Source organism: Chiroxiphia lanceolata, chromosome 30 (genome assembly GCF_009829145.1).
Source record: "Chiroxiphia lanceolata isolate bChiLan1 chromosome 30, bChiLan1.pri, whole genome shotgun sequence".
NCBI lineage: Eukaryota > Metazoa > Chordata > Aves > Passeriformes > Pipridae > Chiroxiphia > Chiroxiphia lanceolata.
In genome coordinates this window covers 1,061,722-1,077,693 of record NC_045666.1, presented here as the reverse complement: position 1 = coordinate 1,077,693, position 15,972 = coordinate 1,061,722, and the positions used below count along the sequence as shown (strand labels likewise).

Below are 15,972 nucleotides of genomic sequence, written 5' to 3'. Positions count from 1 at the left end.
GCCCTGCCCCATGGCCGAGCTGAGTAGTTTGGGAATTATCTGTGGCACTGTGGGAGGAAAAGGGTGAATTATGCAGCTGATGGTGGGTTTTTGGGGGGCCCTGCCCTCGTGCCATGAGGAGAGACAATCCTGAGCCTCTGGGGCTGCTGGTAGAGAAGAAAGGGTAAAAAGGAGAAAAAATAAAATCAAATCCCCCCCCAGCTTTCAGCTCTTCCACAGAAACCCAACGGGGTCCTGCCATCCCCTGCAGCCTCTGCTGCTCACCCACTGCCACCCTCCTGCCCTGAACACCCAACGGCTCCTGAAGGAACAACCCAGGAGCTTTTTCCAAAGCCTCTTTCCCCGGCAAACAAACGGCACCGGCGGCGAGCTCCTCGCGCGAGGAGGATTTATAGAGTGCAAAGAAAAGAATAACAGGAAACTCCGTCCCCTGCACAGCCGAGAAACAGGAATGGATGTGTAAAAATAATTAAATGCGAACTGCAGCCGATTAATTTGTCGGCAGGGCTGCGGATCCGTGCTCTGGGAGGCTGCACCGGGAGCTGAAAATGCCTCTGGACGGTGGCCAAGGCCGCCAGTGCCGCACGGCGAGGAGAGGCTTTGGCAGCAGGTGCCGGAGCACGTGCGGCTCCAGCAGTGCAGTGGGATGAGCTGCTCCGGCTTCCCGCTCCCTGCCAGGCTGTCCATCCCATCCCAGTGCTCGGTGGGAGCCCTTGAGGGGACAGCAGAGCCCTGGAGCCCACACGGCCCCTGCGCCTGGGGATGCTCCACCAGAGACCTGAACTGGGGAGGCAAAGGGAAAGCGAGCGGTCCGAGCCGGCAGAATGCAGCCAAAGCCTGGATTTGGATGTTTCCTGTGGATCTTGGGATCCTCAGTGCAGTGTGTCAGGATAAGGGATGTGGGTCCCAGACAGCTGTGCCCACGTGGCACCTCTTTTCTGTACTTATCCCGGGAAGAGCCCAAGACTCTGCTCCCAACAGCTCCAATGTAACCCCCTCACGGCCATTTCCAACCTGAATTCCCCAGGGCTGGTGGAGGGGAGGTTAAATTTGGTCTCACCGAGGGGTCTGGTGGCCGTCCCCTTTGGAAGACACTTCACATCACCCTCCCCACTCACCATTGTTTCAGGGCTACCAGAAAAATGATCCTAAAACAAAAGTCAGCTCCAATGGAAACGGGCTCTTCCCGTGCTGGGCGCCATGGCTGGAAGAGTCGTTGTGACTCAGCCTTGACCTTCAAACACCACTACAATCCCACAAAGGATGCCACGGGCCCCATTCAGGTTTTTATGGCCCTGGAATGGTGATTTCCTTCAATTCATTGCAATATTGGGAATGTGCCCACCCATTCACAGTGTGGTTTTATTGCCTGGAAAAGGGAATGGATCTCTCCTGGGGAAGCTCCAACAGCAGCAGCAGCAGCGGCCTGGGAAGGGCAGCAGGTCAAATCCAAACAGAATTCAAATGACTCAGAGGTTTGGGGGTTGTCCCCTTTCCATGGTGGCATTGAGGGAACAAGCGGTAGGGAATTGTGGACACACGAATCCGGAGGTGCCTGGGAACAACCTAAACACACTCACACAGCCCAAAAACAGGGAGAAGGAATTACTGAGGGGGTCAGTGGGAGACTGACAGGGGAGAGGGACAAAACACAGGAGGCAAACTGAGGTTTGTGGATCCTTGAGAACAACTGGAGCATTTGGGAAACGAGCCACAGAAATCTGAGGGGTCCGGCCCCTCCACCTGGGCTGCCCAGGGAAGCTGTGGATGCCCCAGCCCTGGAAGTGTCCAAGGACAGGTTGGATGGGGCTGGGAGCAATCTGGGATAGGGGAAAGTACCCCTGCCCATGGCTGGGGGTGGAATGAGTCTTGCCCTGGCATCCCTCCCCATCCATCCCTATTTATGGAGCTCCCAGACCTCTTTCCTCGTGATTAACCCCCCTCTGCTCCCTCCACCGCCTTCATTTCCAGGAGCCCTTAAAGCACCAACAGTTTCCCAGCAATGACCTCCTCAGTCAGTGCATGAAAAGTCACCTTTGTGCCTCTCCACACCTTTCTCTGGAGATTTTTGGCCAACCTGCAGTGCCCTTTCCTCTTTCCCTGGTCCTGCTTCCCACATGTGGATGCAAACCCCATTCCCATATTTCCGAGCCGGCGCACTGCGGTAATTAAGCTTTTAAAAGGAGATAGGCAGCAGCAGAAAAAAAAAGGCATTTGCCTCTTTTTGCCTCTCGGAAGAGCCACCTGTTTTATCGGAACAGGTGGATTTATGGGCACATTAACGCCGTGCTGCTGCTCCCACCCTGATGAGGTTCTCAGTGACCCTCTTCTCCCTGGAGATTTATGATTTCTCAGAGCAGACTATTGCAGAGGGGTTTGACTCCCAGCTCTCTGCCTCACTCCATCCTGCAGCCAGAGTGCTGGGAGAGCTCCTGGATCCCCTTTTTTCTCCTCCCAAATAATCTGCAATCATGAAAACTGCACTGGTTTTCACAAGGTGCCAAATTTACCCAGCAAGTGGGGTCAGGTTTATGGGGGAAAGGGAAAGGCTCCTTTCCCTTCTCCCGTTCTTTTCCATCCCAGGAGCTGGGAGGTTTTAGCCTTCTCCAGGCTTCAGGTTCGAGGATCAGGCTCGAGGAGCACATTAACACAGAGTGGTCAGTGTACCCATTGATCCCACAAAATCCCCAGCAGAAGCCTCCCTGAGGCTGGAGCCTCCCAGCTGCTCTTTGCATCGGCCCTGGACTCACCTCCTGGCTAATTCAACCCCTTTCCCATCACTTCTCACCTGCAGCCCTTAATAAAATCAAGTGGACAAACTCTTTAGGTTCAAGGAAAACCAGAGGAGCCGGAGCCCAGCTGCTTTCCCAGCAGCTTCCCTCACATTCTCCAACGTCCAGCCCTGCGAGGTGATGATTCAGTGATGTGGAAATACACAGCCAAGGTCACCAAAATCACATCCTTTAGGGTCTAAACCATTTTTTCCGCCCACGTCTCTGGCTGCAGGTAATAAAATCTCACACGCGGTCGAAGCAAAACGCATTTAAATTTTCTTCTGCAGCTTTTACAAACGTCGGGGGTTTATAGCAAACATCACCCCAAGCCTCGTACAAGGGAGACAAGCGAATGCAGAGGCACAGACTGGTTTTAGCACCAAAACCGTGTGCAGGAATTGCCTCCCCCGGCTGCAGAGCCACAACCTCGGGTGAATTCCCAGCGCGGGGAACGAGCGGGTTTTCACAAGGGCAGAGGCAGAAGGGAGCTGCACCAGAGCTGTGGTGCAGGGAGAGCTCACAGGCGAGTCCTTGGCACTGCAGGGTACTGGGAAGGGCACTGGAAAGGGCACTGGGAAGGGCTCCCTCCCGAATCCTCAGCACTGCAGGGCACTGGGAAGGGCACTGGGAAGGGCTTCCACTCGGAACTGCTCACTCCCTGCCCGAAGTCCACACTTAGAGGGTTTGACCAGCAAAGGGTGATGCTCTGAATTCCTGACAATTCTTCTAGTGACCATAAAACCCTCCCTGTCTGTCCCATCCCTCCCCCATGAACCCACGTCCCTGCCCAAACCCTGCCTAAACCCAGCCCCCGACACAGCCAGAGCCACGCCAGACATTTACCATTTATAAATAACCCCAAGTCAAGCAGCCAAAACTCTGTAAGTGCCCCAAAGGCGATTCAAGATCCTCCCCTGATTGAAGGGGTTTTGTTCAGCGGCGCTCGCTGCTGAGATCCGTTTACAGCTCGTTGTGTGCTGCTGCAAAGCTCCCCCACCCCAGCCCCTACTCACACAATTCTTTATTGTCTACATGTTTACTCCCAGGGGGAATTTTAGGACTTTTAATGTTTTTATTGTTTTAATCCGGCATATTAAAAAAAAAAAATAAAATCACTCGAGCACAACAGCTGGTCCAAGAGCTCGGAAGCGGCGGCGCTTAAGCAGGTGTTAAACACACGCGATGCGACGCTCTCCTCCCAGGATTTAAGGGGGTTGGAGAGGGGCGGGATGTGCCTGAGCCGACCTCAGCCTCTCCTACACCGAGTTTTGCTTTTCTGCAGCACACCCAGAGCCTGCTTTTTAGCCTAAATTCAACCCGACAGAACCACGAACCCGGGGAAGGGGCGAGTTCTGGACACACGGGGGAGATGTCTGTGCTCGGCCCTGCGCCCTGTTCTTTATGCACAGTCAAGAAAAAGGCCCAGAGGTGCTTTTTTACCACCTCCCCCAGCTCTTTGTGCAGCAGCATCCCCAGCCCGGCAGCAGGATAACGTGGAGTCGGCCCGGCGCATCCATCCAGCCCCTCCGACCTCCCGCGGCACAGGAGCTGCTAAAGAACTGTATTTATGGAGCTTGAACAGCTCGACCTGAGACCCGACCCCGAGGAAAGTTCTTACACAAAAGAGCACAGACTGAGGGGTGGGGTGAGCCCAAAAATCCACCAAAAGCGTAAAAAACTTACAACTAAAAATCCCCCATCTCTCTAGAAATACAGATATTACGGTTTAAAGGTGGTTTTCTACCCTGCTCTCCAGCAACGAGGTGCTGGGGGGCTTCTCCCCCCCCACCCCAAGCACTCAGGGCACAGTGTCTCCTGTTTGCCCGTGCTCCAGTATCACCAGTATTCCCAGTATTCCTGCTACCAGGGCCGGGAGAGGCGCATGGATCGCCCGCCTGCCGCAGAGGGGCGAAACATCCTTGGGAGAAAAAGGGAGGATTTCAGCTGCAAGAGTCGTGTGGAGCTGCCTCCTGGTGCCTCTGCAAAGCTCAGGCTGGGGCTGAGACCCGAACAGGGCTCAGGAAAACAACCCCCCCCGGTTTATTTGGGTACTGAAATAACACCACAGCACTGGGGGGGGGTCCCAAAGACCTCCATGCAGGGCTGAGCCAAAGGGAAACCTGCTGGTCCTTCTTGCTGCTGCTGGGGAAAGGGATGAAGTCCCAGGCAAAGTACCCCCCACGCTGCTTATTTTTTGTCCTTCAGTGACAACTCGGCTGGATTTTACACAAGGAGTTTACAGAAAATCCTGCAAACTAAGGCACCTTTTCATTTCCATCCTTCCCCCTGCTCTGACTCTGATTCTGGGATACTCATGACACCGATAACGAGGCCTCTGTCAAAGCTGTGCTCTGAGGAACAAGTGATTTGTTCTTGCAGTAAAACATAAAGGATTTATAATTGCCTCAGAGCAGCAGGCAGGGGAGCAAGTGAGGCTTCAAAACCAAACAGCCTTGATTTCAAAATACTGGTTTTAACACGGCCAAGAAAACACCCAGAGCTCAAAGGAGGGAAGAAAAGCTCAACCCTGAGCATTTGGCAGCACCTTTGGGTGCACCTTAAGACCCCTCTTTCGCTTCCTAAGCAGCCTCCCAACTCTCCAAACCCACAGCTCCATTTCCAGGCGCTTTAGGGAGGGATGACACAGGTTTTGCAGCTCCTAAGACAAGCCTAGCCCAGGTCCAGCTCAGAGCCACAGTCAGACTCCAGGATCACTTTGGAGCAGCTTTGTGCTCCTCCTGAGCCCACAGCCACAAGCCTTTGGGTCGGTCCCATCTCAGGGTAACACCTGAGCCCAGCTCAGTTTCTGAGCAAACTGGCAGCACAGTTTGCATTTCTGGAACTGAGCACAAGCTCTAGGTGAGGACTCAGCTCAGATCAGTTTGTTCAAAGCAGAAGCTCCGTGGGCATGAACCAAAACCAGAAGAAACCATTCCCTGTGACTGCACGGCCAAGCTCCTCTGGGGGTATTTTTGCAGCCCTGATCATGTTCCCAAGAAAGGAGAAACCTTCCCTCCTCATTCCCTGTTGCTGCAGAAAGTGGAGACCATCCCATGGTTTGGGAACAGCAAGGATATGGCTGAAATCCCAAATTTAAATCCTTAGAAACCCGTCGGAGTTTGAGGAACTCCCGCCCCGGCTTGATGTGAGCGGCACAAGGGGCAGCACTGCAGGTGTGAGTGTGCATGGGGGCAGAACAGCCCCCTTGGAACAGTAAACCCCGAGTAAAGCCCTGAGTAATGCCTGTGTATCCCGGGGTACCTGCCAAGCCCTGTGTGGGGAGTGGGCTGGAGCTGCTCCCCTGCACCCGGAGCAGGGGATGCTCCTCAGCCAGCCCAGCACGGGGGGGCTGCAGCCAGGAGCTCCTGTCCATACAAACACATGTGCAGATGCACATATATGGCTGTTTATATAGGGCCACATCCTGGCATTCAGCCCCTCTCTCTATATATTTATAGCTGCTGAGTCTGCAAGTCCCCCTCGGAGAGCAGATGGCTCCACGGCCCAGCTTCCCTGGAAATGGGGCCCGACGGCCTGTGGCTCAGTGCCCTTCCCCGAATCCAGGAAGGTTAATCCATGTTTGAAGGGGCCCTGAGGAAGCCCCCTGAGCTGGCAGGAGGGGCCCTTCTGGGAGACCAGAACCCTCCATCCCGTTGTGTTTCGGGCACAATTTGTGACTGGCTGGAGAATCCTCTGGGACACGAGGTGCTCCAAGAGGGCAATGGGCTCCCTTACTGGCTCTTCTACTGCACATGGAACAGGTTCACTGTTGGGTGAACCTGTTGGGTTCACTGTTGCTGCCCCAGAGCCTCCCTTTTCCCCCCAAAAGGAGCAGATGTGGCGGTGAAGGGCCGGGGGAGCGCGGCTGCCGCGGCTCTGCGGCACAGCTCAGCCTCCGCCCGCTGCTCCGGGACACGACCCCGCAGTAAAGCTGCCTCTGCATATTTTAAGGTGTGATTAGGGATTCTGCAGCCTCGGCACAGCATCCCTGAGACGAGAGGGGAAAAGAACACAGCGATTTCTTCAAATGCAGGGGGGCTATTTCTTCCCGGGAACTGCTGCAGCACCGGGAACGGCCACAAAACCCCACCGAGGGCTCGTTCCAGAACAGTCCCTCACCAGGGCAGAAAGGGAAAAGCTGCTGCCAAACCTCACTGCAGCACCAGAGCAGGAGCCAGAGGCACAGCCCTGATGTTTCTGGGAAAACCCCAACTAGAGAGGAACTGACAGGAGCTGAACTTACCTCCTCTACGTGCACGTTCCACCCCTTTGTACGAGGCAGCAGCTACTTCACACACACAAAACCAACCCACAGATATTTCATCAACCAGCTCTGGGAGGTTTCCAGTGAAACACCCAGCAGAGCCTTAGTGAGCATCTCCACTGCAGCTTCCAGAGGCCTTTTCCCAGTCATATTCCAGCGTGGCACATGTAGGGGGACACTGCAAGAGTCTAAAATACACATAACCACCCTTTGTGGATAAACGGGGCTTCAATGCCCTTTAAAACAACCCCAGAACAGCAGCAGGGGTGGCTGTTTATTTACAAATTGGCTTTTAAAATAGCTGGCAGAGAAGGGTTTTAACACCTCAAAGGTGATGGGGGGGGGCTTTTCAGATTTAAATGTTTTAAAGTTTTCTATGGGGAACAGTACTGCAGAACCCAGAGCTGGGTCAAACACTTAAAAAGCATTAGGACACCAAATTAAGGCTCAGTTTTCACAATATGTTATTGTAAATGTTACATTTAGGTGTTATCCAGAAGAACACTGTAAATAAGAACAGCTCCTGGCTGCCCCTGCGTGGAAGGGACAAGCTGCTCTTGGAAAAACGTGGGAGCTCCCGTGGCTCCCACAAGGGAGGTGCAGGAGGGCAAGGGCAGTGTGTGCACAGCCAAGTGTCCTTGGACATCACAGGGTTCCACCTACAAACATTCCCAATTTCCAGGTTAAACCACGTCACCCTTTCCTGATGAAGATTTAAAAAATTCCCAACCCACATAAAACAGATCCCCCAGGAGATTGTGGTGACGCTCTCACGGGTTTCTGAATCCTGCTGCAGCATCCCTGGTCCCCACAGCTGTCCTGGAAAGGCAGAAGGGTTAAAGCCAGGAAGCTTCTCCACCTGCAGGACAGCAGAAAGCAGGAAAAGCAGCAGGGAAAGGGAGAGGGAGAGGGAACTGCCAGCTCCCTGTCCGTGTGTCCCGCTGCACCAGGCAGTGACCGCCCGGGGCTGTTTGTAACCTCCTTTCTCCAGGGGAGGGAGGAAGGGAGGGGGGGAAAGAACAGCAAGAAACAAGAGGAATTCTAACACAGGGTTAGGATGCAGCCCTCGGGAGCAGAGCAGGGAGAAGCCTGAGCAAGGGCCCTGCAGCAGAAAAGCCTTTGCTTTTCCTGCAAGGACACTCTGCAGCACGAGGCTCCCGGGCTCAAGCGGCCAGCGCTCGCTCGCCAGCTTGTCCAAGTGCCCGGGAAGTGCTGGGAACACCAACACAGCCATCCCTCGGGAAGCACAGCTCCTCATTAACACCAAATCAGCCAGAGGGGATTAGACACGTTTTCCTGCAGGGAATGAACCACCGGTGTTGTCGTCGTGTGGCATTAAAAGCCGGGTCTGGCAGAAGCGGACGCGGCGGCTTCTTCCAGAGCCGCGGGATCCGTGTGGAGGCCGGCGGGTCCTTTGGCATCCAGGCTCCTATCTGGAATTTGGAAAGCTGTCCAGCCTCGTCTCCATGTGACAGACGAGGGTCTGTGGTTCACACGTGCTCCCACTGCAGAGCAGCGCCGGCGTTCCAAGAACTGCCAAGGAATCCCAGCCAGAGGAATGATGAAGATTTTAACTTACAGGAAATGCTGCTATTAAATAATATTTAAGTCTTAATTATATTTTAAACCAGCCATTTTATAAAAAAAGAAGTTCTATTACAGTGCTTTTGTAGTTAAAGGTCTGTCAACATTTCCATTTTAAACCTTCATTTCTAGGGGGTTTATAATTTGGCCATAAAAATTCATTCTAGGCTGGAACTTGGCAAACAGGGGCTCAGCCTAGGAGCAATATTTTTTATTATCCAATTTGGTTTAAATTGGTTTGGCCGTTTTTAAGTTATAGGAGTGTAAAAAATAAACGTTTACTGGTTTCAGATGCCTTCTCAAGCTTATTATTATTCAAAATTAGCTTTCCCCTCCCCACCTCCAAAAAATACCTTCAGCGAGAGGTGGGAGAGATCGTTTCACTCTGCTGACAATACAGGAGTTACAGCTCAAATTAATTCCCTCCTTTTGCTGCCAACAACTAAAGAGTTCCTAGAGCCAACCCTACTTCCACATGGAGCCATTCCGGCCTCAACGTTGGGAGCTTTGTGCAGCATCTGCCACCCTGTCCCAACGTGCTGCAGGTCCTGCAGCTGTACAGGCCTTCAGCTGAAATAAATAATTAACTCTGGAAAAACCTGCATTCCTGGAAAATAACGGAAGACTCTTTAAAGCGAGATGTTTCTCTGTAGAATTTTATATCGGCTGTGGCAGCTTCAAATAAAAGCTGCAGCTGTGACGGAGTCGGGCTGTGCGGCGAGGAATTCCTCACCGTGGAGCTTCACATTTTCCTCCTTCTTCGGTTTAAACAACAGAACAGAAACTGGTTTTTATGGCTCAGCTCCCCAACCCACCTGCGTGCCGTAGGGACACGACTCCGACGTGCCTCCGCATGTTAAGTGCAGGCAAGGGGGAGCTGTGCCCCAGCACGACAAAAAGGAGGATTTTATCCTCGCTCCCTCGTTAAATCCCACAGTTTTTCATGTTAACATTCGGCTGGTGCAGGGTGGGGGGGATCAGCCACAGCTCGTCCCCAACAGGGAGAGACACAGTGGGACATGTGAGGGAAAGATCTGCACTGCCTGGGGCCAGCTGGGAGGGCTGCAGGGGGATGGATGGGAGCTGCTGCCCGTGCCATCCGACCCAGGGCGTGGTGACAGGGTCACCTGGGGGGTCCTGGAGCTGAGACCTGCTGTGGATCGTGCCCATAACCCCAGGAGGGGCAGCTCCAAGTCCTGCTCCTGCCGTGCCATGGCCACCAGCCCCATCCAGCTCCGTGTCCACCCTGCTCCACAGAAGCCACTCTCCTGGTTAACAAGGCTCAGATTTCCAAAGGCTCCCACTCGTCAAACCAGGGGCTGGAAGGAGCCTGAATTCTTTAGGAACAACACCCTGTGCCTGTGTCCAAGGCCAGTCCCCTCCTGCCAGGGCAGGAACAGTTTCTGCTGGAGGCCAGGGTGCCACAACTCTGCTCAATAACCATTTAAATTCCAGTTTGCTCCAACAGCCTGGAGCCAGTTGGGCTGCAGGTTTTTAAGGATTCGATTTTAACTCCCTGAATTCCTCAGGCAGTTTGTCTGCCTTCCTTTCCTAAGCCTCAGGACCAGCCTCCAGAGGCAGAGCCTGAGGAGGCTGTTAAACCAAGGAGTGTTTCTTTCTCATCTCCAGAACAAACACGTCCGTGTCCTGCACTCCCATGGGCCAGGCTGGCAGTGAGCTCTGGCTGGGTTGAGACATCCCTGGAGTCAAGGTGGCTCCTGGCAGCTTCCAGACTGGGAATGTTTCGCTTTAGGCCATAACTGGAAGGAGGGAAGGACATTGCAAAGCAAACCTTTGGAATTACAGCCAAGGACAGATGCTTTGTTGGAAGGCAAAAGGGCACAGGCCCTTCCTCCCTTTCACCTCTGGGCTCTCTCCACACCTGCCTACTCCTGCTTCCCTCTTATCCTGCCTCTTTCCATCACAGGAGTTCATCTTGGAAGATCTGATCTGCTTCCACCTGTCCCAGGGTGGACTCTGTAACCAGGGATAGGACTCATTCCTCGTCCTGGTGGAGCTGGTCCCTTCCTTTCGGTGGGATGAAGATGGACCAGTACGAGCCTCAGCTCAGGCTGATCCCAGCTGCAAATCCCACAGCTGGACATCCCAGAGGAACAGGGACACAGTGCAATTCCACAGCTGGGAATCCCACAGCTGGACATCCCAGAGGAAGAGGGACATGGTGCAGTTCCACAGCTGGGAATCCCACAGCTGGACATCCCAGAGGAACAGGGACACAGTGCAATTCCACAGCTGGGAATCCCACAGCTGGACATCCCAGAGGAACAGGGACACGATGCAGTTCCACAGCTGGAAATCCCAGAGCAGCCAAGGAAGGGGGGACATGGTGCCACCCCAAAGTTGGACCGGTGACAGGGAGAGCTTGGGAAGAGGAAGGGGTTGGTTTTTCCTCTCCACATCACATAAAAGGACTAATCCATATTCGTTTGGATTATACAAGCTCCAAAACACACCTCAGCCTCCGACCCACGCTCACCCAATCGCAGGAGCCATTTGGTGCCTCGTATATTACTGGGCAATAGAGATTTAAGGGATAATGGTCATGGCAGCAGAGTATACAAAGCAATAAACTGCTTTTGAGGTTGGTTAAATGCCAAGTGATGCTGAGGCCTCGATGCCATAAACATTATTTCTATTATATGACAAGATAAGAGGATACAATAAACCACAAAGAAGAAAAATCATTTTCTGGCCTCGTGAAAGTTCTGGGCTTGGCGTTTCCTGGACACTGCACGGGCAGCACCTCCGTGCACGGGGTTCAGGGGGAATAAACTGGTAAATTAAGGGAGGGTTTAAAAAGCAAACGATTGTCTGAGGAAATGGCCTGGATAACTGGGGCTCTGGAATTAGGAGCGGAGCGATGACTTGTCTCACTTATAAAAGTGAAATGGCGTGGAGGGGGGAAGAAGGGGCTGGGGAAAGTCGTGCTCCCAGTTGAACACATTCAATATTATGGCCCCTCTGTTAGTTCTGGCAACAGAAGCGCACAAACAGTTCAATTAATCAAGATATTCCTCCACGAGGCTCTGCAAAGCCTCGAGCATCCAGCGCTCCAAAGGCCTCCAGGACTGGAGCAGAAGGCACGGTGCCAGAGGCACGTCCATCCCTGAGCTGCATTTCAGTGCCAGCTCACCTGCCCCAGGCAGCTGCTGGGCCCCCGAGAGGGTTTGATGCAGTTTTCCAAGGGAGGAGATGGAGCCAGACACGGAGAAACTTCCCTGTGGCTCCCGAGCTCCAGAGCCCCCCGAGCCCCTCCTTGCCCCAGAGCTGTGTGCTGGGTGCTGTCAGGAGCTGGGTGAAGGTTTCATTCCCTTGCTCTAAAGAGGTGGAGCTGTCCCACTGCACAGACCTCGGGAACACGCCTTAGGAACACCTTGGGAACACCTTCCAACTCCGACGGCAACACCCAAGTTCTCCCGAGCCCTCGGCTGTGCTGGAGCCTCTCACCACCCGAGTGCTTGGAAGGGGATTAGGAGACTTTAACAGTGATTAGCAGCACACACCACCCTGGACTCATTTCCCTGAACAGATTCAGTGACTCCAGGTATCACTCTCTGCCTTCCACAGGCATTCCAGAGGCAGGGCCTTGCTCCAGCTCCTGGGGGGGGGCATGTCCCTGCTGGGGAACAGCTCCACTCCCTCTGCCCGGAGAGCTGGGGAAGGGGAAAATGTGCCACCTGTCCTGCTTGGGAAGGAACCAGCCACACGACCTTGGGAGGAATGTGTTTTAACGGCAGCATCTGCGGCACATTCGGAGTCAGCTGTGCCACCACGGCCCCGCTGCTGGGAAGGGACTGCCGGGAGAATCCCAAAATAACCCCCACTGCAGCCCTGGCAACCCAAACATGTTTACAGCCCACTGCACCCCCCGGCACGGCGAGATCTGCTTGGCTATTTTCGGTGGCCATTCCCTCTTCCCCCTCCTCGCTGCCCTGAAGGGCTTTGCAGCCTTTTTTCTATGTGGAAACAGGGAAGGAAAAGGAGGAAAAAAGGGCATAAGGCATAAAAGCTGGGGCTGTACCAGCTACAGAGGGAATGAAGCAGCTGATGGTTCAAAGATTAACACAATTTCTTTTTTCCTTTACACCAAAGGGGGGAATCACCACTGGCTTCAGATCTGTTTGGCTCAGCTCTCCCCTCTCCTCTTCCCGTGCCCAATGAACTGGGCATGGGATCAAAGGTTCAGAACTGAAAGGAACCAAGCGTGGAAGGACCTGGCCAGGAGTCATCCCAAAAATGCTGACCTGGACAACACTGAGAGGCTCAGTAGCCACTGACACCCTCCCATTCCAATGGCTTTTCCAAAGCAAAACACACCCAAAAAGTTCTCAAGGGAACAGAAGAAAAGGATGAATGAATTCTTGCTGGAAGTCTCCCTCCTCCCCAGAGCCTGGTTTGGGGTGGGAAATGCTTCCCAGTACCACGGCCCTGCTTGGGCCTGCTGGTTGTGCCTGGGTGAGGAAAATGGGGTTACCTTCCCAAAAGCTCAAAGCTCTGGATCGTACAGACTCCACTGGGAAGGTTGGGATGTTCTGCTAGTGGCTCACCTGGATCTGAATGTCCCTTTTTGTCCCCTGTGTTTGAAGACAAATGTCTCCATCTGTGGAGGGGAGGGAATGAACTGAGAGAGCTGCAGCCCCCTCTGACCCTTCCAAGGCTCCACATTAACCTGAGTCCACATGGAGAAGCCATTCCTGATGGGATGATCCCCAGTGGCTTGTCCAGGGTCAGGGTTCAGAAAGCAGCACAAGCTGCTGGGGAACCAGCGTGGCCTCTGTCCCTGAGCCCTGCAGCAGCTGCAGCCCCCAGCTCCAAACCCACATTTATCCTCCAAATTCCCAACTGTGCTGCCCTGCCCAGCTCATCCCAATGATCCCACTTTATTCTGCTGGCCCAGGAAGCTCAGCTCAGCCAGAATGAGCTTTAGCTGATCTGTGATGGTGTGCACAGCTCCGGGGTCCCACTGGGCTCCTCCAGCTCTCCTTAAACCCTGAGCTGAGCTCAGCTGGTTAGAGCCTGGTGCCAATAATGCCAAGGTCATGGTTCCAATCCCTGGAGGGGCCATTCACCGAAGAGCTGGACTTGGAAGATCCTTCTGGGTCCCTTCCAACTCAGAATATTCTGTGATTCTCTAAAAACCTTCAACGTGGGGCTGAGGTACAGGACTGAGGACAAAAAAGTGCAGGTAAGACACCAGGACTTAGAGAGAAAGGCTCAGAGCACCCTGGGTTTAGTTAAGGGATGACCCATCAGCCAGCAAACACCCACCAACACCTGGAATTTCACAGGGAGGATCTTCTGCCCAACAAACAAACATCAACTCCATCCCCAGCCCGGATGCTGCAGCCGAACAGGTTCAGACTGGAAATAAGGCATCAGTTTTCCCTCCCAGCAAAAGCAATTAACTATTAGAGCAACTTAACCGAGGGCTGTGGCAAATTTTCCATCGCTGGAAATATTTTACATCAAGCTTGGATCATCACATTTAATACCTGCTCTGGTTTGAACAGGCATTGAAGGACGTTCTAGGAAACTGTGCACGAGGTCAGGTTGGATCACCATGAATCATCCCGGTATGAATTACCCGGATTCCAACATTTCCATATTAACATGAAGAATTGTCAGAATTACCCATAAGCAGCAGGCTGGAACAGCGAAAGGAGGAAGCAACCACCTTTATATGTCATTTGTGGGAGATTGTGGGAGATTAAATTTAAATACATTGTTGTTTGCCTTAATTGCTTGTTTGAATCCGATTTTAAGGCTGTATGATTGAAGTGCTCACACCATTAAGTGCTCAAACACAGCTAATACATTTTATAAATGACTTGCACAATTTCACAGGCAAAGAAGTTTCAGATAAAAAGCAGCCTACAAAAAAAAAAAAAAAAAAGGCAAAAGGAGGAAGATCACCTGCAAGTGGGCAGAGAAGGCTCTGGATGGGGCTCGTGCCAGAAGGACCAGAAAACTGGGAAGCCTTAACTGTGAGTTTTCAAAGAGCCCCAGTCCCCAGCAGTTACCAGATGAGGTTTTTGACCCATTTTTGTGCTATAAAAACAAACAGCATCACAGAACCCACACTCAGCCTCAGAGGAGGTGCCCTGGGGATGCAGAATTATCTCTAATTTCAACTGGGAGACCCACAGGAAGCATTAAGGTACTAAATGAATTGAAGAACTGGGGACACACACACACAGGGGGGTACCCTGGGATTGGTTATCGCTCCCAAACCCATCCCAGCCATCCCAATTTGGCAACCCAACACCCAACAGCTGCAGCCAGGAAACCCAGAGTGAGCACATCACTTAATATCTAATTCAAAGCCACAATTCCTCCCCCTTCTCCTTCCCCTACAAAAGGCATTTTGAGGTTCTAATGCTTCAGAAAAGACAAACACAAATCTCTCCCTGGGCTCTGCACGGGGCTGCACTTCCACAGCAGCCCCAGTTTCCAAGAGCTCCCATTAAATCAGCCCCAGCAGGAATTGCATGATCCTCCTGTTCCTCCCAATACCGGGGCATGGGAGAGACCCCAAGCTCAGCACCAGTTTCCCTGCAAACCCAAGGAAAAGGGGATGGGAAGGCGCCTGCCCAGGCAGGTGACTGGAAGGGGATGTGCCTTGTTCAGATCCCTCGTCCCGGGAAAGGCAGCGACAGCTCCAGGGAGCAGAAACTCACAATGGGATGGCAAGAAAAGCCATCCCAAAATAGCCAGAGCAGTTTGGGGCTCACCTAACACAGACCATCACCTGTCACATTCCCAGCTGCTCCACGGGACGGGCTCTGGAGCCACCTCATCCCGGGGAGGGGGGGAGCGGGTCTGTCCTCTGGGAAAGGAGGAGCAGCCTTAGCAGGAGCACTGAATTCCAGGGGGGGACTCGTGGCAAACACCAGCAGCACAACGAGGAGCCCCCCCCTCTGAGCGCCTGGGCCGCTCGTAACGGGGATTTACACACAGCAAATCCCGGGATCTGATTACCTCCCGGGATCACGTAAAACACCGGCTTTAAGCGCTTTGGCTCCGCGATAAAACAGCCACTTTGATTCACGGCGCTCCCATAAAGCCGCCCGGATCCGTACCTGTCCACAGCCCGGGGCACCGCACACGAACGGCCTGTCGTCGCCCATATTTCACACGGCCGAGCTGAGCTGGGGAAGAGGAGAGAAGGGGAAATTGTTAAATAAGCTCCAAAAAAATCGCCAATATCGAGAGGCTGCCCTTCGCTGCGCCGTCGTTAATCAGGGAAGGAGGGTCCCCGTGCCCCCGACACAACCCGCGGAGAGGAATTAATCCAAGCCGAGTTTTAAATAAAGCTTGGGAGGTGATTTT

General features: G+C 53.3%; 1 protein-coding gene across 3 annotated transcripts in view; it reads right to left on the bottom strand.

Annotated features, from left to right (window-relative positions):
• The window catches only part of LOC116800047 (cyclic AMP-dependent transcription factor ATF-7), a 59,299-nt gene that overhangs the window by 26,328 nt on the left and 16,999 nt on the right, over positions 1-15,972 (bottom strand). For all 3 annotated transcript variants that reach the window (XM_032713586.1, XM_032713587.1, XM_032713588.1), the window contains exon 2: positions 15,723-15,791. In XM_032713586.1, coding sequence (XP_032569477.1) covers positions 15,723-15,770 — 48 coding nt within the window. In that variant the 5' untranslated portion in view covers positions 15,771-15,791. The remainder of the gene's footprint in view (positions 1-15,722; positions 15,792-15,972) is intronic.